The sequence below is a fragment of the Carettochelys insculpta genome, chromosome 15 (genome assembly GCF_033958435.1).
Source record: "Carettochelys insculpta isolate YL-2023 chromosome 15, ASM3395843v1, whole genome shotgun sequence".
NCBI classification, from domain to species: domain Eukaryota; kingdom Metazoa; phylum Chordata; order Testudines; family Carettochelyidae; genus Carettochelys; species Carettochelys insculpta.
The window spans coordinates 25,731,232-25,755,199 of NC_134151.1; the positions used below are offsets into that span (position 1 = coordinate 25,731,232).

Consider the following 23,968-nt stretch of genomic DNA (forward strand, 5'->3'; position numbering starts at 1 on the left):
CTGGCTCCAGCTGGCTGGCACCACAGAGGACTCCTCCGTTGACAGAAGCCCTCCCCACCCCGAGCATCTACACTATTTTTTGTTGACAGAATCTGTCGTCAGAGGAACTGTGCTGAGAAAACTGCTGCATTCTGTCAACTAATCTTGACAGAACCCATTTTAGGTGTGGACGCTCTATGACTTTTGTCAACAAAACCCAGTTCTTTCAACAAAACTCTAAAGTGTAGACGCAGCTCTAGTGAATAGCAAATCACTTAAATCTCACATTCACACATGACATGTAACTGTTTACACTGTTGTTGACTATGGCCTATGGTCAATAATAACAGGAGTAACATCATACAAAATAGCAATAAGAAATACAAAATCTCTGTTAATGAATTATCATCTTTCTCTGTTCTTTCAATATGCATCTTTTTTCCTGAAGTATATTTTCCTTTCCACGTATGCATGCTATTGTTTATTAAATGTATATTGACATGTAGGTTCCTCTTATGCATACTGATCCCTGTAATGTGTCATTAATTCATAAATGTGTTAATTAATTCAGACATGCAGACTAGAAAAACATGGTGGAAATATTACTTTAGTATCAGAAGCCTGATATATGCACACATCCTGCACACATAACTAGATCCATTGTTTCCAGTCAAGCCCTTAGGTACAATCGCATTTGCTCTGATCCAATTGACAAAGACCACAAACTACAAAATCTTTACCAAATATTCAACAGGCAAAGCCTGATATATGTTTGTTATCTTAATACCCCAAAAAGGCCAATTCATATTATGGATGGTCAGCTTGCAAAACATATTTAGCTCAATTAAAGATTCTGAAATGTATTTCAAAACACAAGAAGTTTATAAACTGAGCAAGCCTTTTTATTTCTAGGAATAACATACACGCTTAAACTATTTATTTTAAAATATTCCTTGCCTGAGCCAAGTTTCAGCAGAGTGAATTCTTATGGTTCACTTGAATAAAAAAATTAACAACAGATAACAGACAATTAACTTTCCCTGCAGATGCTGTAATACCACAGCTGAAACAAAAATTTGTTTCAGTCTGCATACATACCGGAAATATATTCCGTCTCACTTTTAACATTAACTTTACTGTTGTTATATGTTTCCCAGACCTTTTTATAAACAAACAACTGAGGGTGATATGAAACAGTGTGCTGTAGAAACCTATTGTTTAAAGTTTTCTTACCTATTCCAATGTTTTTATTTTGAGTGTATATAAGGAAAATGTTTTCCATACAGGAATTGGTTTAGTTTAAAATGATAAAATATTAAAAACTGAACTAAAAGGACCATCTTCACTGTTCCATTTCAGGAATTTTCCATGAGCCAAATAATTTTGATTAAGTGTTACATGAAGAGTAAGCTATCCTAACCACTGCATACTCCAAGAGCATGAATAATAAAATACAATAAAATAAAATAATAAACCAGAAAACACAAGGGACCAGGTTTCTAACCCTGACCACTGATTTTGTGTACCTAGTTTTGTACATACTGAAATGCACATATCTCAGCCTTGCATACACAAACAGGCTACAAACTGGGTAGCTTGCCATTAACATGCCCAATTTACATGTGCAAAATGTGTACACAATTACATATGTAGTCACCATATATTTGTTTATGAAAAAAAAGTGCTAAAATTAACACCAGAAAATTTTGCCCACGTTATTCTAAAACATCAGAACCCATTGAATGAGCCATTGCTATCTGGTACGCTATTAGAGAAGTCTTAGGTCATCATCTATCAGAGAAAAGAGTAACAGGCTCTTCCAGAAATGCCAAGCTAATCAATGACCTTCAGCTAATTTTAGATCAGCCAAACATCCTGTAGTGATAGGTATACAGATTTTATACATAAGTACTGGAAGAAACCTACTGTTGGTACTTAGCTGTCAAAAATAAGTTTTATGTGTTTCAGGTTTCATAAAAATGTAATGTAAGCTTCATATATATATATAAGCAATTTTAGGACTAATGCATTCTAAAGTAATGCCTCTAAGAAAAATCACATATTACATTGTCTATAACATTTTCCGAAGAATTATCCAAATATCTTCATTTATGAAAGCTAATAGAAAAGCACAGATTTTACTGTATTGGGATTATGTAGTCCCACAACTTTCATGCTGCTACACTTCTTATTCTACCTCGGGCAGATTAGTTGTATTTTCACTTTGTGTATTCCAGAATTCTAAAAAATAAATTGATCAGGAAGGCTAGTTCATTGACTATTTATTCTTACACATATTTACTTTTAAATAAACATTATTTCTCCATGTAATGCTTTAACATTTTTGTATCACAGCTCCAATGGCTAAAACTCTTCAGATTTGTGAATTGGTGGAAAATGATCCAGCCATTCCCCAGACTCCTCTTCACTAGTGAATAGCTAATAGAGACCTAAGACTGATGAAATAAAGCAGTATACTTTCTTAATTTCTCATTTCTTCCATCAGATCTCATCTGATGATGAAGATTACACCCTTTGACAAGATAATGGTGCCTTTTGTTTTCCACCCATCCAATCAGATTAGTTACTTGACAAATACTGGTGTCATGGGTAGTTACTGCCTCTGAAGTATTCAGCTGTCATCCTCATACATTTCACTCAGTTTCACTTTTTTTTTTTCAAATACAGTATGAGCTTTGTTTTCTGGCATACAGGAGGAATGGGGGTTGCTGGTTAATCAAATGTACTGGTTACTTGAACTTTTTCATCAAACACAAAAATGTTTAGAAATGAAATGACCTTATTTAACACTACAACTTTGAACACTATGACCGTATTCAATACTTTAATTGACTGCTCCTCTACTGCCTCAGGGGCATAAAACACGACTTCCCCAAGGGACAGAAAATGATGCTAGATAGCTATGCGAATATTTCCAGTTAACTGATGGAGGAACTGTATGGCTGTCTGTGGCAGATGCTGCTTAACCAAGTTTTCCAGATATTAAAATGCTGAATAACAAGGCTTGTACTGCATATGACATTATCCCATGACACACTATAATGTAAAAGCATATTGTTATGTTCAGCTGCCTGCTATTCTTGATTCTTGAAACCAGTGCTTTTTTTGTAAAAGAAAGTGGAGACGGTACTTAGCTGGCTCCTGGCCATGGGGCTGCCATGGTCCCCCCGGCCCTCAGATGGGGATCCCACAGCTGGAGCTGCCAAGGTGCCAGTATGCCATACCAGCACAAAAAAAGCACTGTTTGTAATAATGGTGCACAAAGCTGTTAGCACTCAGTTGTGCAATAGTTTCTTCACAGTGTACATCCACAGAAACCTAGATAATACTGAAGCTTTTTATATCATAGAAGTTGGATGGATTTTCCTTTCTAGCACAGGTCAGCTCTCACCATGTAAATATAATCTGAAAATTACAGAAAATACAATCAAAATAACAATGAGAGAAATCCTTACTCAATTCTTCTGTGAGCCCTTATGCAGGTGAATAGTCACTGGCTTCAGTGGGAGCTGAACTAAATAATGGAGTAAGAATCTCAGGATATGACTTACTTATAGACTCTCAGAACAGTAGAACTGGAAGAAACCTCGAGAGTTCCTCAAGTCCAGCCCCCTTCATTCCTGGCAGGACTATGCACCGTCTAGACCATCCCTGACAGGTGTTTGCCTAACCTGCTCCTAAAAATTGCCATTGAGGTAGATTCCACAACCTCCCTTGGCAATTTATTCCAGTTTTTCCACCACCATGATAGGTAGACAGTTTTTCCTTAATATGTAATATCTGTACAGCACTTTTCCTCAATAGAGTTCAAAACGTTTTATAAAGTTTATCCAGGGATGACCACCTCATTTTAAATATGAAGGAACTGTAGTACAGAGCATTTTTAGTTGTACCACAAAATATGCAGTACATTTAAGTATCATTTCTGCATAAACATATGCACTTTACAATGGACTACAAGTCTATTTTTTCAGTCTTTCTTATAGTAAAAATATTTCATATAATTTCATAGAGATGTAATCTAGCATGGTAAAGCTGGATAGGAGGAGTTTGGGATGCTATTATATTCACTGACATGCCCAGTGTTGAAACCCTTGTGCTTTCCCCTATTACTTTAAAGCCCAGGCTGTTGGTGAGAGTACACAGGAATTAATTGTCTAGCACAAGGGATGAACATAGTTCCTGGAGCTAAGGGTGCTGGGGGTGCAGGAGCAACCCCAGGCTTGAAGTGATCTCTAGCATATACTGGACTTCCAATTTGGTTCAATGTCTCTCAACACCTCTACTATAAAAAACTGTTCCAGCATGCTTGGAGATGCATAACAGCTGTTCTTTTTACAGGTGTAAGTTTGCATGATCTTGCTCTTCTATTCAATATTGTTATGCTATAGATTATTCATCATGGAACAAGGCATTATTCATCCCAAGCATTGTTACAGGCTGGGGACCAACTGGCTCAGCAGCAGTATGATGGAAAGGGACCTAGGGGTTATGGTGGATGAAAGGCTGGATATGAGTAAACAGTGTGCCCTTGTAGCCAAGAAGGCTAATGGCATACTGGGGTGCATTAGGAGGAGCATTTCAAGCAGATCTAGAGAAGTAGTTATTCCTCTTTATTCGGCACTGGTGAGGCCACATCTAGAATATTGTGTCCAGTTTTGGGCCCCCCAGTATAAAAAGGATGTGGATTTACTGGAGCAGGTTCAGTGAAGGGCAACAAAAATGATTAAGGGTCTGGAGCACAAGACCTATAAGGATAGGCTGAGGGATTTGGGCTTGTTTAGTTTACAGAAGAGAAGACTTAGAGGTAATTTAATAGCAGCCTTCAACTTCCTGAAGGGGAGCTCTAAAAAGGAGGGTGAAAAACTGTTCTCAGTGATGTCAGATGGCAGAACAAGGAGTAGTGGTATGAAGTTGAAGAGGCAAAGGTGTAGGTCAGATATTAGGAAAAACTACTTCACCAGGCGGGTGGTGAAGCATTGGAATGCGTTGCCTAGAGAGGTGGTGGATTCTCCATCCATCGAGGTTTTTAAGTCATGGCTGGACAAGGTCCTGGCTGGGATGACTTATTGGGGATTGATCCTGCTTGAAGCAGGGGCTGGACTAGATGACCTCCTGAGGTCCCTTCCAGCCCTGTTATTCTGTGATTCTGTGAGCTAGGAACTTCTGAACTGTAACCCCAGGCTCTAACACGGATTCAAAGTGATTCTTTGGGCAAGCTACCTGTTTTTATCTTCTCTTGATCTCAGTTTCCCCTTTGGAAAACAGAGAAAATTATATACTAGAAGCTTTATTATCGGGCATCAGTAGGGAATTGAGGGTTCTGGATAATGAAACATGTCAGATATTGGAGTGGGGCTACTGGTCCTGCTGTTGTCGGCCCCGGCCAGGCAGCCAGCTCCTGACCCCGTTGCCACTGGCACAGGCAGGGAAACTGCCCTCCCCGACCCCCAGCCATGCTGCAGCCAGTGCTGTCTGGGAAGCTGGGCCCATGGATGCTGGCCCCAGCCAGAAAGCCGGTCCCTGGCCAAGCTGCAGCTGGTGCTAGCTGGGAAGCCGTCTGTAGCTGGGAAGCTGGCCCCAGACCGCACTGGTCCTGCAGCAGACACTGGCTCCCACAGCCATGAAGCTGGTGGCCTGGCTTCTATGGCCCTAACCAGGACAGCCAGCTGCCCTGGCCCCCACAGCAGCTGGCCCCACTCTACCAGTCTCAGCTGTGAAGGAGCAGATGCCAGTTAACTGAATGCACTGGTTATCTGAATTTCAGACAACCCAGCTTTTACTGTACTTTGCTGTATCACAGAGGTACTCTGAAGTTTAATTAGTTAATATTTGTACAAAAATGAGAAGTCCTGTAGCACCTTATAAACTAACAGATATTTTGGAGCATAACCTTTCGTGGGCAAAGACCCACTTCATGTGATGCAATGTAGTGGAGTTTCCAGAGATCACAATTTCTCCAGTGTTTCAAAACTATAAACTGCTACAGATATGTTAAATATTACAATTGTGTGTAAATTCAGGCTGGGAAATAACTAAGGGACTTATTCTCTTTTTGGTAACTAGAATGCCATATTATGATGCATGTCTACATCCACCCATTTGTATAACTTTGGAGTGAATAATTACTATGTATTTGGGTGCAATGCAAATTTGGGGAAATCCCTTCCCTTTGCAGGCAGAAAAGATCTGGACTGATTTTTTTGTGCCCTACTTGAGTGCAGAAAAATCCTCAGACAATTGGCAGATCTGCTTCTAGGCCTTTCAAATAGCATTTAACTCTTACAGTTTTTGATTGCATTGTCAGAAAAAGGAAAGCAAGAAGTTTCAAGGGGATATAGTGAGCAAAATCATGCCCAGCTCAGTAAAGTCAATAAGTATCAAAGTCTATAAAGTGGCATCTAGTTACACTGAGTCTGACCTGGTTTATTGTGTATTAAATGCAACATATTCCCTACATTTGGGAATTCTGACAATATATCAATTATTTGCCAGTTGTAGTAATTTATTTTCATCTTAAGTACAGTTTCTATTCTTAATCAGATATTACACTCTGAAGCAGCAGAGTTATGTTTTCAGATACTTTGTTATAAATGTGGCTAATAACTGCTATTATTTAAAAATCTAATTATGCAATTTACTCCTTGTAAAATACTGAACAAGGAAAACTTAATTAGATACTGTATCTAGTTTTTAATTAAATCTTTATTTTAAGTTTTTATCCAATTTTGAACAAAGCTGACTAGGACACAAGCCTCAATGATTTTCTCTCATGTTCATATAGTCAGTCAACAGGCCAACTTGCAAGTTCCCTAATAAACAAATATACAATACACTATTAATTTACCTCTTGTTTTTCTTGATTCTGATTCACATTTAGTAAAGATGGTATTTTAGATACTTCTGATTTCTTCAACTCCCTTTTCAGTACTTTTACCTGTTTAACTTTTACAAATAGAGACTTCATTATTTCCACATATTAAATTTTTTTTCTTTCTACATGCTCTTTCAGTTTCATTGTCTATGTTTAAATGATTTTGGAAGTGTAGAACAAGAAAGCCAGGGTCATAATGAAATTTGGCTATGGAGATCACAGAAGACATCCAGTTATTGTATGCTGAAAAACTGAATATGAGATATAGGTCAATTTTAAATTCAGATTCTGATAATTTTATTTACAAATGCCAATTACAAGACAGACTGCTAAGTGTGTCCATTTGGCTACATATTTGCTGTTACGTGAACTGTGCTCTAGATGTCATTGTTTTCCATAAACAGACAACATAGGTGAGGTAATATCTTTTCTTGAACCAGCTTCTGTTGGTGAGAAAGACAAGTTTTGTAGCTTACACAGAGCTGTTGTCCTAAAGTAGAACTCTGTGTAAGCTTGAAAGCTTGTCTGTCTCACCAACAGAAGCTGGTCTAATAAAAGATATTACTCACCAGGCTTGTTTCTCAAATAACCTGGGACAAGCACAGCTACACTATAACTGGACATATTGATAAGTGTTAATACAACCCAACCAAATACAATAATGGAAGATATTGCTGTTTCCCTAGAAATCCACATTGAAGCTCATTTGTCTGGCATTTCACATACATGGAAATACAAATAAAATAAGCTGACAAAGAAATCCAAACTATATTTAAAGATTGTTTAATATGTTAAAAACAAATGCCCTCTTTAAAAGATGGTACTAACCTTGATTTGCAAATCAGGACGCTTGCCCAGTTCAAAGACTCAGACGAATGCATGGCAAAGATTTTGTCTGATTTGACACCTTTTTTTAACATCTTCCATCAAAACACATACTGGTATGTACGTCTTGGTTAGATTAACCCTTCTCTTCAACTGGCACATGATGCAGATTTGCAAACAGCAAAAGTTAATTATAATTTCATACCTTCCATTCCCTTCAGCTCCTTTTGTTGTGCTGTTACTGACAGTTCTGGGAAGTGGATGTCTTTCTTCTCGGATTTTGAAATACTGCGTTTCTTTCGGTTCATGTTAGTCATTTGATCAATCTGACCAGCTTGTTCATACAGTGTGACTTTTTCTGTTTGAGTCTAAATGGAAAATCCCAATATATTTAAAATTGTATCTTATATGGGTACGGCTGTGGCACATTTCAAGAGATTGCCACCAACTAAACAGAGTAAAATATATTAGTATATGTAAGTTCAAACATTACAGCATTTCAAAAGCCAAGGTCTTCAAATGATAGAGGAACTAACTGTGTATCTCCAGTTTTGAATCACCATTATGGGATAGGAGAACATTTAGAATTTTTATCTTTCCAAAAAAGGTCTATCATACTGTAATTCTTGCTCCTCTGCAGGTGATGTATTCACGGACATGGACACGTCCATCACCTTGTACAGTTAGCCACAATACCAATTTAAAAATAAAGAACAGAAGCACACAATTAATTTCCCATGCCGCCTTGCATGCGGCAATGGTCAGTTAACCTGAGACACACCAGAAAAAAAATGTATATGCTATTCTTTGGCCCCACCAGAGTTTTCACCAAAGAAAGATAGTAAGTGAGCTCTGAAGGAATATGATTGTATTTGTTAATACCAAAAAGTGGGACTGTGAAGAGGAAGACATGATTATGGTAGTTGGTCAAGAATTATCCTGCAGAAAACCCAACAACAGTGAAAAAAATGAAAGTGAAAGTGTGTAACTCGGATATACTGTAGAGGCAAAATCCTGGATCTACTGAAGTCAATGATGAAACACCCATTAACAGATCCATGATTTCATTCAGAGTCTGAATTTCTTTTACTCTAGTTTCTGGAACTTTTCCCTCATCAGCTGGAAGTTTCCAAGAACCCTAGCCCTGTCCTTATTTAAGAGTTTCACAAAGTGGAAGTCTTATTATGTGTCAACAAGAAAAGTATAAGCAGATGAGACAATAGGATGAAATACAGAATATGGAAGAGAGAAAAAAGGATTTATTTTTAAATTACTAGTTTTGTAAACATACTTGAGTCAGGGCCCCATCATCATGTCTGTTGTTTGGACCTATTTGTCCCACTGACTGCCAAGGGCTTCTCCTTTTCTTTGCTTTCTCAGGTAGCCTATTACAAATAAATATAACTATAATATGCCATATTGTCAGTTGTGATATATGCTCTCATCTGTAAATAAACATTCACATTCACAAATGTATTCTAAATTAGCTTTGATGGTGGTGGTGGTGGTGGTGTCTGGCATCTTGGAAGAGACATATCTCAACACAGCTTTGGAAGCTTCTATTTAATAGTAATACTAAGCAATTAAACATTATATTTCATGTTCAAGTTATTTTAACAATATCAACTAATTTATCTTACCACACTCTTCTAAGAGTGATAGGAAATACTATCCTCTGTAGGATGGGAAAGAGATTAAAAAAAAAAGCTAAAGTCTCTGATCTAAAATCATAGATTCACTATCAGGGCAAGGATTGATATGCAGGAGTTTCTGCCTTGAAACCTTTCCTCTGACCATGCTTCTGTCTCCATCAACTATAACATTCACAGATACCCATCACCATGCTGCAGCCATGTTTACAGTGCTCTCCCTCCTGCCAGAGGACCACTTTGCCAACCTGTCGAATGCTGAAAATCTATATCTTATTTGGAAAAAAGAAAAGCAGCAGATTACAGAGACCTTCTTCTTCAGACAGAGCAGCTGCTGTCATTTTATAGAGGTATGGCTTGTAGAAATGACTGATCTCAGTCTGTCCCATTTTTGACCTAAGAGACCTGGCTTAGTTCAAACCCTGACATGACGAGTAATCTCCAGGCTCCGTCTCTGTACTAAAGACAAAGCAGCCATGTGGACTGCACTGTGAAGTGTCACAGAAGTATCAGAGGGGTAGCTATATTTTCAAAAACAACAAGAGGTCCTGTGGCACCTTATAGACTAACAGATATTTTGGAGCATAAGCTTTCATGGGCAAAGACCTGCTTCATCAGATCTGACAAAATATGTTAGTCTATAAGGTGTCACTGGACTTCTTGTTGTCATAGAAGGTGGCTTTTAAATAGCCCTAAATTAACCAAATGAAAGAATCACTCATCTAACCGAACCATCATTCAATACATAAATGTGGTAAAACTGAATTAATTTAAAAAGATACTTTTATTAAAGAGCGTCTGTTAATTCAAACACTATCTTGCTATGTAAGCAATAGGCTCTAACCTTGTAGTGGATTGTGGGAAAGGTGAATTGAAATTTGCAGCAGTTATTTTCCCACAGTTTGGATTGATGGGTGGCATTGTTGTACAAGCTGCTATTAGTGAAGCATCTTCCTTCACGCGGTTTGGATCGTTGCTTGATGCTATGGTAGTGGTTGTATCAGTGACTGCAGGCTTACTCTCTTGAGGAAAACTGGCAGGATTCTGTGAGAAGGAAGCCCACTGACTAATTGCATCTTCTTGTTCACTCTTTTTTATCTCTGGAATCTCTGGTTTCCCTCCTTTCACTTTTGTACCTTTTACTTTTAAGTCCTTTATTTTTTTGTCCTTTTCAATATCCTGGAACAGACACTACATCAAAATATAGATACACTTTGAAACATAAAATGTCACTTAATTTAATCTGCTAAATGCTGGTCATATGAGGTGTTGAGTGTCTTTCAATTCCCTTTGAGTTTAGTGACAATGGAGAGTCCCTATTGCCTCATAGGACTGTACCTTACTATTGTTTATGCTTTGGAAGTCCTAATAATTTTTTCAGACCAGTAAAGGTCAATTTTTAATTCATTTTTTTCAAATTCAAGCATCATATGATGTCAAATGTACCAAGGCGGCAATATCATTTTAAAATAAATAAAAATAAATTATATTGCTCTCCCAGTAGAGGAAAACAAACTATTTCTATCAACAAGTTCGTTTCAAGGAGACTTTTTTCCATTTAATAACTTGAAAACTTCTAAAAACAAAGTGTTAATGAAAGGACTATTTGGCCTGACAGCTATATGTCAGAATAAAACGCCAGCTGTAGCTAAAAATAAATAACAAAAACAACAAAGTTTCGAGTCAGTAGTTTAATGTGAGATCTTATTTTCATTTTCCCAGCCCTGTTTCCTCAGGGGCTGAGGTTAGTCTGTTGATGGTGACTGGCCAGAGCAATTAGAAAACCTACAACTTTACTGGGACATTGCAACAACAGGTAAGTGACATTTCCCCCATCTCTTAAATGAAGGTCTAGCAAGTTAGTAGACTATGTTTTTCCCCATATTTCCCTTGGTTTGTCTCTTGCTCTGTGTCCTATAGGAGGACTACAGTCCTAGGATTATTTGGAGGGTAGCAGAACAAATGAATCAAGCATATTTAGGAAAAGTAGCTGATGACAGGCCAAATAACCATACCTATACATAGTGATGGAGAAGTGCCTTTATCTCTTGAAATGTTCTGGGTCTACTGCCAGAAGTCAGAGTCTTCTTGCACCTTCCTTCTCTGGATCAGCAATAGCCTGCTCCACTCACCAGCTAATCTCCTGTTCCCCAAATCTGTCTCTTACAGGTGGCATGTCAGCTGGTGAGGGAAGCATGCTGCCAACAGAAGAAAGAGCAGAACTGGAGCTACTCAAGATTAAAGAGAGAATCAGTGAGTGTGAATGTGTAGGCAGAAGTAGCTCCCTGCCCTGTCAGATGCTTCCTTCTTGTTGAGGACTCACTTGTGTTTTTGCCTTCTCACCCAAAAACTGATCCCTAGCACTGTGAGCTTCCTGTCTACTCTCGCTAGACCTAGAGAAGGGAAGGAGAGGGGAAAATATCACTTACCTAACATAGTAGTCAACTAGCTTCTGGTCAGGATGTCATCAGCAAAATAACCTTAATGCATGCCTTCATCCAGGAAACTGGATGTGGCCTGAGAAAAACAAAATGTGAACTAAATTTAGACTGCTGATTTGAATGTATTTTTCTAACACTCCAAGGGCTTCTCTACACTTGCCCTCAACTTTGAAAGGGTGATGGGAGATTACTAATGAAGTACTGCGGTGAATATGCAGCACTTCATTAGGCTACTTCTCCGCCGTGTCAAACTTTGGAGTGCCAGCAAAGTTTTGGGGAGTAAAGGCACTTCGAAGTGCCCACGGCTACATGCATGCCAACACTTCCAAGTTTGATGCTTTGAAGTTGCCACAGGGGAAAATTAGCCTGATGAAGTTCTGCATATTCACTGTAACACTTCATTAGTAATCTCCCATCACTCTGATTAACATGCCCCCTTTGAAGTTGGGGGCAAGTGTAGACAAGCCTCAAATAAAGTCTAGAATTTAAAGGACCCATCTTTCCTGTAAAGTGTAGCTAGGGGAAGAAAAGACTTTAGTAGGACACGCATTCGACAACAAAAATAATAATCACACTTTTGTCAGAGTATTGTTACAAGTAACAACCAGGATTACCTACTGTAACTGTACTGTAATCCTCTATTTTATTTTTATCATTTGACAGTACTTGGTGTACAGTCAATTCCTCTTTTTATAACCAACCAACCCCTTGTTTAGTTTGTGTGGGTCATTTGCACAAAAACAGAGAATAGGAAAAAAATTACAAATAGAGAAGTGTGATTATAAAACCACAACATTTGCCAAGTACTTTTGTGTTTTGAAATTGACCGGATTTTAGATTGATGGGGTCCCTTTAAGACAGTCTATTTGTTTCTTGAATATTGTGGTTCTCGTGCCTTTTCATCCTAGAGATCACTTCATAACAAAAAATAGCCTCTTATGGATCACCACACCTTTCAGCCCCTCACTGCTTGGTTCTCAAATTGTTCCAGACCCTAGCATCTCTATGCAGAACCAATATTGCTACTTTTATCTGATGGGTCTTTCTGAGCAACACTGAAATAATGGATTAATAGTTTTTTAACAGGCCAAATTTGTGCCTACTGTAACTACACTGATTTCAGAGCCACAATCCAGTCTATTACAGTAGAACCTCAGAATTATGAACATTAGTATTATGAACTGACCTATCAATTGCATTCTCATTTGGAACCAAAAATAGGCAAACCGGCAGCAGCAAAGACAAAAAGAAAAATGGGGAAAAAGCAAATATGGTACAGTATTCTGTTAAATGTAAACTACTAAATAAAAAAAAGGAAAAACAGCATTTTGCTTCTGAATCATAACGTTTCAAAACTTTATTAAGTCAATGTTCAGGCACGGATAGAACAACCATAGCATTTTGTTCAGAGTTATAAACCTTTCAAAGTTATGAACAGCCTCCATTCCCAAAGTTTTTGTAACTCTGAGGTTCTATTGAAACTCTGTGTTGTAATGACACAGTTTAAAGATGACAATTTAATTAAATAATAAATATTTTAAGAAAATTGTTTCTCACCTTCTCAACCACTGGACCATTCTGAGAGATATTAACATGAACAGTTCTCTTTTCATCTTTTATTTGTTTAATCTCTTTATTATTCTCTCTGAGTTTTGAAAGAGAATTTAACCTTGCTTCCTGTAATAATTTAGCCTTCAATTCTGGTAAAAATCTGATAAAGTGAAATGTTCTTTTTACTTTCATACATACATTTTTTTCTCTTAACGTTTTATGGCCAATACTTTACTTAACCCATTACTTGGCAAATTTCCCTACTCAGTATCTCATGAGCAGATCTATATATGATGCAATTATATTTACTATAAACTATATAATAAATAAAGGAAAATAAAGGACATCATATATTTTACAAATTTGATTTTGGCTCTTTAGAGAAAGGTTTTAAAAAGTGTTTGCTAATAAATACGTTATGATTCATATAAAGTCTTTTCCAAAAGGCAAAATTTATTCAAGTTTAGAGAGTTCAATTTTAGTGTTGACAAATTATGTACCAGTCTATTTATTGTTCTAATGTTTTAGAAAACTTCTTGGCCTTACACATTAACAAAATCCTTTGAGGTCTGACTGATTCAACAAATGTCTAGAAAGTTTTGCAATTTTTTTGATAAACGCTTTAGTACTTTTTTTGCTAAATACTTGGCATCAACATAATTAATCCCACAAAAGAAAATGTAACATGAATCTAGTTCACACACTATTGTTTTATATCAGGTCTGATTTAAATTCACTGTGGTAATTAGCAAATTAATTATACCTTTATATTAAAAAGTACAGTGTTATTCAAAATCATTAATTCAATTTAATGTTTTGTTTTGTTTTTTTCTGACTACTAGAAATCATTTTAGAGAAATATAGCCAATACTAGTTCTGGTCAAAACTACAACAGAGAAACTAAAACATTTAAATTATTTTACACAATTGGTACAATAGAGAGCTGGTCTACCAAACATTTAGGGCTGGTCTACACTATACATACATCTCTCAGGCTGTGGCTACACTAACCCGCCCTCCTTCGAAAGGGGGATGCTAATGAGCTACTTCGGCAGATGCTAATGAGGCGCTGCCATGCATACGCGGAGCCTCGTTAGCATAATGGCAGCCGTGCGCATTTCGAAAGTGCCACTTTTGAAACATACGCTGCTGGTGTAGACAGGGGCCTTTCGAAAGGACTCCCTGGATTTCGAAAGCCCCCTCTTCCTAAAACCAAATGGGAAGAGGGGGCTTTCGAAGTCTGGGGGTCCTTTCAAAAGGTCCCTGTCTACACCAGCAGCGTGCGTTTCAAAAGCGGCACTTTCTAAATGCGCATCGCTGCCATTATGCTAACGAGGTGCTGCATATGCATGGCAGTGCCTCATTAGCATCTGCCAAAGCAGCTCATTAGCATCCCCTTCTCAAAAGGGGGGGCTAGTGTAGCCACAGCCTCAAAGATGTGAAAAACACACATCACCGAGAGACACAGGTTTACCAGCCTAACCTGTAGTGTAGGCAGTGCTAGATTGATGAAAGAATTCTTCCATCAATCTAGCTGCTATTTTTCCAGAAGATGATTAATCTATAATGATGAGAAAAGCTCTCCCTTCAGCATAGCGAGTTTCTAATCTGGCCTAGTCTATGCTAAAAAATTAAGTCAGCATCACTATTTCACTCAAGGGTGTGAAAATTATGCCCTGGGTGTCATAATTAAGGTGACTTTAACACCGGAGTAGACAGCTGCAGTGTTTTAAGTGCAGACATACCCAGTAAAGCACTACAACAGTATAGCTGCAATGGCACAGTTGTGTTGCAATAGCTTCTTACGTGTAGACATTCTGCCTGTTTCTCTGAGGGTGTATGCACCAGGAAAAATCTGTATATTTTTTGCATGCAAATGGGATGCAAGCCCTCACTCATTACACATACTCACACTGGGTCTCACTGAGATAAACAGAAGCGTAGTTTCAGTAGCACAAGCCGTGGCAAGCAGCAGCACTGGCTAGCCACGATGAGTACAAGCCACTCCCTGAATATGTAGCAGCTCATTAGCATAATGGTGGCCATACACGCTTCAAAAGTGCTGTTTTCTAAATGCACGCAGCCCAGGTAGCCGGAGGCCTTTTGAAACGACCCCCTGATTTCAAAAGCCCCTTCTTCCCATTTGGTTTTCACAGGGGAAACCAATGTTTCTCATATTGGCCCTGACCCAAAGGGGAGTTATGGTGGGCAGGGGGGAGGGGCGTGTTACAAGGTTATTTTAGGGGGGTCATGGTATTGCCAGCCATACTTCTGCACTGCCTTAAGAGCTGAGCAGCCAGAAAGTGAGGGCTGTTGATTGGGTGCCTAGCTCTGAAGACAATACCCCACCAGCAGCAGTACAGAAGAAAGCGTGACAATATGATAGCTTGCCAGCTTTACTTCTGCACTGCTGCCTTTAGAACTGAGTAGCCGGAGAATGGCCCCTGCTGACTGAGGGCAAAGCTCTGAGGGCAGCAGCGCAGAAGTAAGGTTGGCCATACCATCCCACACCATCCTTACTTCTGTGCTGCTGTTGGCAGCAGTTTTGGCTTTATAACTAGGCTTCTGGCCAGCAACTGCTGTTCTCCAGCTGTCCAGCTCTGAAGATAGCACCACTGCCAGGACCAGCACAAAAGGATAGCTTTACTACAAACCTCTACAATAACCTTGTGACAACCCCCACTCCAACTTTTTTTTGAGTCAGGATGGCTATAATTAAAATACCATGAAATTTCAGATGTAAATAGCTGAAATCATGAAATTCATTATTTTTAAAATCCTATGACTGTGAAATTGACCAAAATGGATCACAAATTTGATAGGGCTCTACCCATGACCTTAGAAACCCAAGTCTGTGCCCAGAAGCTCAGATCTACTGTGTAGTCATAGCCTTATTGAAGTCAGTGGAAGATATCCAATCAACTTCAATGGGCATCAGGAGAGGTCCTGCAGGTAAAGCCAGCTAACACTCTAAGTATGGGATGGGATGATGTAATATAAAGTGGAATGTGGTACATCATAAATGTTCTGGAATTACTGATGAGTGATATTCTGGCTGAATTACTGATGAGTGATGAAACTAAGAGTGAATTATAAAGCTAGATTAAAAGACTGTTGATAAAACCATTATTTTACCCACACCATCCTATCTTCTGCACTTGTCAGAGGAAATCTATTTTTCAAAATGTGTCAGTAAGTTTTTAAAATGCTACTGGAATATATTTTGTCTTCATCCACCTGTAAATCCAGATGTCTTAGTTACTATGAGTTCAGCATGCAAAAGTTAGAGAGACCCCAAAAAGTATAAATGTGGCCTAAAACCACTTTTCTGTATGTGAAAGTGTCATGTTTTGAGGTCTTGCTATCAGCTAGGGTTACAAATAAAAGTCTCATCAGAAAGATGGTAATTTCCCCTTCCTAAGGTATAATGATTTTGTTTTAGCCCTAACACATGACAAGATATCTAACTGTGACCATTTGAATGCTAGCATGAAGCACAATCAGGTTTTTCATTCCTGTTTAATTAAAAAAAATCAAAAATCAAATGCAGCACCTCTTAAAGTAATTTTAGCCTAATTAAATTCAATAAACACAAGGAAATGTGAAATTTAAGATTTCAACAGCAATATTAAGTCAGCTGTGCGACACATATATTATGTTATGCACAAAAACTTCATGAATATAAAATTTTTAAAGTTGCAAAGTCAACTTCTAATAGGTTAGGAAATGCCAGAATTAAGGCAACCTTAATTTGGATACCTTGTGCATAAGTTTTATGATACAGTCTATAATAACATGATTACATTATCTTTTTTCCACAAGTTTCTCTCATCCCAGTCCTATTTTCTGCTTCTGGGCTTGCTTAGTACCAAACTCCCCTCGCCACTCCTAGTTTACTTCATTGCTTATACAGTCTTAATCTCCTTATCCAGTGTCCCTACACAACCTGCTCCAGTTTCCAGGCCCAGCCTTTTCTCCCTTCCCCTCCACTACTCCAGACTTTCCTCTCTCCCAGTATTCCCTTTCCCTAAATAACCAGTCCAATTTGCTTGCCCAGCCAGTCCCAGTTTCTCTCCCTCCTCTTCTAGCCTCACCAGACTTCTTGCCCTTTATTTTTTTCGCACCCCATAGTCCCGCTTCTGTCCCCACTGCATTTGAGGATGGCTTCCTCCTCCATGCTGCCTGGCTGCCAGGAACAAGAACATGGATCACTGAAGGCAATGAAGAGACAGGCTCTCTGCTCTTAGCACCAGTGCCTGGCCCATCTCAGACAAGAGCAAATGGGAGCCCTTACAGGGAAGGCCCCATTTTACCCTGAGCTTTGAGCAAGAGTAAACGTGCTCAGGCAGTCTGGAGCAGTGGAGCATGCAGAGTCTGGTCAGTGCTAGAAGCTCTGAATGGATGAGGTAGGCTTCATGAGGATGGAATTTTTGGAGATTTTAGCTACTAAAGTCAAAGAAGTTCTCAAGCACACATAAACTGCAATTTTGCAAAGGCTTGTAACCTGCTCAGACTTGGGTGAATGTTTACTGAGATAGGAAAAAATATATCCCTGAGATAAATTTCAAGTTCCTGTTCTCAAAGCATGGGTGTGACTGTGCTGTTCAAAGCAAAAGTTGTCTGAATTTTTTGACACAGGCAAAACAACATATTTTTCTTTGTTTTAGTCTCAAACAACTGAATCATTTTTGCTGAAATTTTTCAGAAAAAATCAGCCAGTAGTAGATGCATAGCATGTAAAATTTCAGCCCAGGCAGTTAACATTTAGCAACGTCATAAGCAACTGAAAACCGGCTCTTATCAGGACAAGTGTTGGGCAACCTTAATAGCAGACAGCACTGCCACCCCCATGTTTAATTATACAGTACTGTTTTTCTGGTTAGCTGTGTAGCTTCTTACATTACTATTCATGTTCTTGACAGTATTTTCTGTAATTATATCACTGCTTTGCATAGCAGGATTTCTTCCATTCAATTTGCTATTTTTACTCTTATAAAATATACCAACAGTGCAAATAAGCAAACAAAAATTACAGAGAAGTAACATGTCTCTTGTTTTTGTGTTATATAAAAAGGGCTCAAGAATATTCAATTATACCTCATACAGGGATTAAAATTCACTTTCTGTGACTTACCTAAAATTAGCAAAGATTTCTTTATGACAAACAAAGGACTGAATCCTCCAGTTGGTGTGAAGTCATGACAACACTATTAAAATCAACAAAGTCATGACTGACTTAACACATCTGAGGAGCCAGACCAGTGTGACAGGGATATGATCAGAATTCATGAAATCACCCCAGTATGAAAGCCTTCTGGGAGGACATAACAGTTAAGATGTGTCGATTTATCTTTCAGAGTTCTTTTCCTAAAACATCATGTTCAGTTTTGGGGACATAGCCATATTCTTACTCCCATCTCCAGTTTACCATTGGCAGGTAGAACAGATGTAATGGTACCCTCTCCTACTCTAGACCCAGAGTGGCTGCAAGTACTTAGTGAAGCACAACTTTCATCATGATCTACTCCCTATAAGGATGTTGAATTCTTTTAGTTCCTAGGGATAAAACAGTCATTGAATGGTCCTATAGCATCATAAAAATACATTTGCTCTAAATGATTACCTTTGTATGTTTGTATATCATGTATTTCCTTGTTTGCTGTAGCTGCTCCAAAAATCATACACATTATAAAAGAATCTGAAACAAGGGTGTTTGATGTTGTAGTGGCCAACAAAATACTTACTTCTCAATAAATCCATCTCTAGTAAAATAGTCATGCTGCAGCAGATTGGTAGATGAGATCCTATCAATGGGATCCATTTGTAAACAAGCCTGCAAAATGTTAGTGGGGTTATTTTAGAAGGATTTTTTAATCACATACATGAAGTGTAATGAAAGCAATGTTGTGTAACACTATGGCTACGTCTACACTAGCCCCAAACTTCGAAATGGCCATGCAAATGGCCATTTCGAAGTTTACTAATGAAGCGCTGAAATGCATATTCAGTGCTTCATTAGCATGCGGGCGGCCACGGCACTTCGAAATTGACACTCCTCGCCGCCACGTGGCTTGTCCCGACGGGGCTCCTTTTCGAAAGGACCCCGCCTACTTCGAAGTCGCCTTATTCCCATGAGCAGATGGGAATAAGGCGACTTCGAAGTAGGTGGGGTCCTTTCAAAAAGGAGCCCCGTCGGGACGAGCTGTGCGGCGGCGAGGCGTGTCAATTTCGAAGTGCCGCGGCCACCCGCATGCTAATGAAGCGCTGAATATGTATTTCAGCGCTTCATTAGTAAACTTCGAAATGGCCATTTGCATGGCCATTTCGAAGTTTGGGGCTAGTGTAGACACGGCCTATCTGTGATAATAGTATAATACCAGCTTGCAATTAACTGACTTTCTGAGGCTATTTGTACTCCCGCAATCTGAGATTTGTATCCATACAGATTCTATAGCATAGTCCTCTCCAGTTGGACATGACAGTTCAATAGTCTAAAGTTATCTGACTGACTTATCTTACTGCACTCTAATCTGTTCTTGCTCTACAGCTGAAAGTCATTTATAACATTATTCCATTGATTTTGTTTGTTTTTTGTCACTGCACCATGTTTCAGTATTGCCTGTTATGTCTAGGTTCCCTTCTACTGCTACACAATCTAATTCAATTATTTTTACTAAAGCTTTTAATGTTAGTACAGATATTTTAGGAACAGCAGTCCCACTGATGTGGGGGGGGCAAAGGGGGCAGTTGCTCCCAGACCCGATGTTATAAAGGGGCCGAGAGTTCTGGCTGCCACTGCTGCTACTTTGGCAGCAGCAGTGGCCAGAGCTCTAGGCCCCTTTGAAGTGGCAGCACTGCTATGGCTTTGCATGGCTTTGAAAGCATGAGGGTGGCAGTGGGGGAAATGCCACAGTCTTGGCAAAACTGACAGCTTTGGTCCTACCCCTTCTGCTCTTGGCCCTGCCCCTTCCGGGGCATGGAGCGTGGCCCTTCTCCCACCTTGCTCTACGGCCCATGGTGGCTGTCAGCACCACTAAGGAACAAATCTATAGCTGTAGCCAAATTGTGCTCACAGCTGGCAGGGTGGAAGATGGCTATAAGCCATCATTATGCCTTCCTGATCCAAGGGTTAGTCAAGGGCTACTCCAAGTTATACTTACTGCAATGGTACCCAATGGACTGTACTGCTGCCTAGGATTTGCACAGCATATCCCTCCTTTCCCCAACCAGGAAGGCTGGAGCAAAGAGTGACATAGAGCAGGCTTTGGCAACTTTACACCAACCAGGGATTCTTTCCCACCTGAAACAGCAACGAAGGGTCCTGTGGCACCTTATAGACTAACAGAAAAGTTCTGAGCATGAGCTTTCGTGAGCACAGACTCACTTCATCAGATGCTGGTCTTGGAAATCTGCAGGGACAGGTATAAATAAGCCAGAGCAAGGGTGGGGATAACAAGGTTAGCTCAGTCACCAAGGGTGAGGCTTACTACCAGCAGTTGATCTGGAGGTGTGAACACCAAGGGAGGAGAAGCTGCTTCTGTATTTAGCCAGCCATTCGCAGTCTTTGTTTAAGCCAGAGCTGAGGGCATTGAATTTGCAGATGAATTGTAGCTCAGAAATTTCTCTTTGGAGTCTGGTCCTGAAATTTCTTTGCTGTAGGATAGCTACTTTTAAGTCTGCTACTGTGTGGCCTGGGAGATTGACGTGCTCTCCTACAGGTTTTTGTATATTGCCATTTCTGATGTCTGATTTGTGTGCGTTTATTCTTTTACGTAGAGACTGTCCAGTTTGTCCGATGTATATAGCAGAGGGGCATTGCTGGCACATGATGGCATAAATTATATTGGTAGATGTGCAGCTGAATGAACCCACGATGGTGTGGCTGATCTGGTTAGGTCCTGTAATGGTGTTGCTGGTGTAGATATGTGGGCAGAGCTGGCAACGAGGTTTGTTGCATGGATGGGTCCCTGAGTTAGAGTGACTGTGCTGCGGTGTATAGTTGCTGGTTAGGATTTGCTTCAGGTTGGCAGGTTGTCTGTGGGCAAGGACTGGTCTGAAATGGCAATATACAAAAACCCGTAGGAGAGCACTTCAATCTCCCAGGCCACACAGTAGCAGACTTAAAAAGTAGCTATCCTACAGCAAAGAAATTTCAGGACCAGACTCCAAAGAGAAATTTCTGAGCTACAATTCATCTGCAAATTCAATGCCCTCAGCTCTGGCTTAAACAAAGACTGCGAATGGCTGGCTAAATACAGAAGCAGCTTCCCCTCCCTTGGTGTTCACACCTCCAGATCAACTGCTGGTAGTAAGCCTCACCCTTGGTGACTGAGCTAACCTTGTTATCCCCACCCTTGCTCTGGCTTATTTATACCTGTCCCTGCAGATTTCCAAGACGAGCATCTGATGAAGTGAGTCTGTGCTCACGAAAGCTCATGCTCAAAACTTTTCTGTTAGTCTGTAAGGTGCCACAGGACCCTTTGTCGCTGTTACAGATCCAGACTAACACAGCTACCCCTCCAATACTTTCCCACCTGAGTGGCACCTCTGCATTCTCTTTTGGGCAGTTTTCCTGTTATCAAGGAAGCCAAATTGGCCAAGCATCTGGCCCTTCCATTTCATTTTGGTTGTGTGCCTTTGTTCATAACTCCTTACTCTGACACCTTGTTGCTATTCTAGAAATGCCTAAGTAGTCTCATCATGAATGTATGTTCTATCTCAGTGGGATGCAGTTACCTTTTTATTACTGGCATCCTTTGATGTTTTCCAGATGTCTTTGTACAACCAGGTGCTCCTTGGCACCTATTAGTTTTCTCCCAGATCCTCATTTTAATAATATACCAAAAGAGTGGTAGCTTCCTTTGCCAGCTTTTAGGTCATAGTGAAGCCCATCATTTCTATATGGGTCTATCTTCCTCAGCAGTTCTAGTTGCCCAGTAAATGTAAATCCCTCTCCTTTACAGCTTATTTTCATATATGCACTGAGAGACTGAAGCTTCTTCTATCTTGCTGCCCAAGCATGGAGTGGGAAGCATTTCAGAACAAGGTTATCAATCTAAACATTTTTCATAGCTTTACCATGACCACAACCTCTGCTTCACCACTTACTTGACATTGTCTCTAGATGTCTTGGCAGATATAATACCTTTGAACCCCATAGAGATATTCTGAAATGGGTCCATTTGACAATATTCCTATATACTGCCTTTGTAAGAACACACTGGCCTTGTCTACACTAGCCCCCTCCTTCAAAGGTGGCATGCTAATCAGCCTGATCGGAGGAAGTTAATGAGGTGCCACGATGCATATGCAACACTTCATTAGCATCATGGCCACTGCGGGAACTTTGAAGTTGCTAACTTCAAAATGCTGACAGGCAGTGTAGCTGCAGGTGCTTCGAAGTACGCGCCAAACTTCAAAGTTTCCTTACTCCAAAATAAAATGAGTTTGGTGGTCACTACCTACTATATCAGTATCACAAATCCACCAAAATTGGCAATTTTTTCTCAAAATAGACTTTGTATTGGAATTCTTTAGGGTGTGGACAAGAGAAGAATTGAATAATCCTGCCACACAGTACTCAGTTAAGTTTGTGTAATCATTCCTTTTGTGAGTGCTATAATTCATCCACTTCTATAAAAACTGACTTATCATCCTTTCACTGAATAAATGAGATTCTTAATTTTCCTGAAAACAGCAGCATTTTCCAATGGCAAAGAAAGAACTGCTATTTTCCAACTAAATGTATTCATTTTTTCACTATTGCTCTCTGCAGTTGTATAATAGTGAACATAATGTAACCGAGAGGCAGTGAGACCATGTACCACAATGAGTGAAGTCTCTGCTTTACAGCCCTTGCTAAAAGCCAGCTGGCCTATAGCTCGTGTGGTAGAGCACAGGGCTTCAGTCCCTCTGGTCACAGGTTTAATCCCTTGGGCCAGCAATCTGGGTCTGCTGGTGTCACAATAGTCATCAACAATGAGCAGTCCTGTGGTACCTTATAGACTAACAGCTTTTTTGGAGCTTAAGCTTCATGGTCAAAGACCCACTTCATCAGATGTCACGACATGCATCTGACAAAGTGGGTCTTTGCCCACGAAAGCATATGCTCCAAAAACTTCTCATTGCTTTTGCAGATACAGACTAACATGGCTACCCTTCTGATATAGTAATTAAAATGACGTACATTTATAGCACTGGTTTGAGTCTTCTAGATCAACTAGTGACTTCAGAGCATAAATCCCACTGATTTTCAACACCTGCTCTAAAAAGGCCAACATGGATGAAGGCTTTTCTGGAAGAAACTTTGGCCTGTACATGATATTACAGCTACAAATAATAATCATCAGCAAATATGATACTCAGACCTCTTCTAACATACATGAACTATATCTGCCAGTAATGCACAAAGCCTGGGATACTTTTTCCTTGCATTTTTAGGATGCTGAACTTCTGGAAGGACCACACCTGAAAAAATTGGGCTCCTTACAAAAATACTCTGAAGATGAGGTGTCAAATTTCCTGAAAGAAAATATAGTTTTCAAAATTCATTGTGAGCAGCCAGTAAATCACTTTGTTTAAAATACACATAATTGAGTATATATGGATGGCTAAAATTAATTTAAAAT

At 39.5% G+C, this 23,968-nt stretch overlaps 1 protein-coding gene across 1 annotated transcript in view; it reads right to left on the bottom strand.

Annotated features, from left to right (window-relative positions):
• The window catches only part of LOC142021380 (cyclin-dependent kinase-like 3), a 75,285-nt gene that overhangs the window by 40,662 nt on the left and 10,655 nt on the right, over positions 1 to 23,968 (bottom strand). Inside the window, exons 6-12 of the mRNA XM_075010098.1 lie at positions 23,722 to 23,861; positions 19,085 to 19,173; positions 13,347 to 13,500; positions 10,193 to 10,527; positions 8,991 to 9,084; positions 7,905 to 8,067; positions 6,848 to 6,945 (exon numbers count right to left, since the gene is read on the bottom strand). Coding sequence (XP_074866199.1) covers positions 6,848 to 6,945; positions 7,905 to 8,067; positions 8,991 to 9,084; positions 10,193 to 10,527; positions 13,347 to 13,500; positions 19,085 to 19,173; positions 23,722 to 23,861 — 1,073 coding nt within the window. The remainder of the gene's footprint in view (positions 1 to 6,847; positions 6,946 to 7,904; positions 8,068 to 8,990; positions 9,085 to 10,192; positions 10,528 to 13,346; positions 13,501 to 19,084; positions 19,174 to 23,721; positions 23,862 to 23,968) is intronic.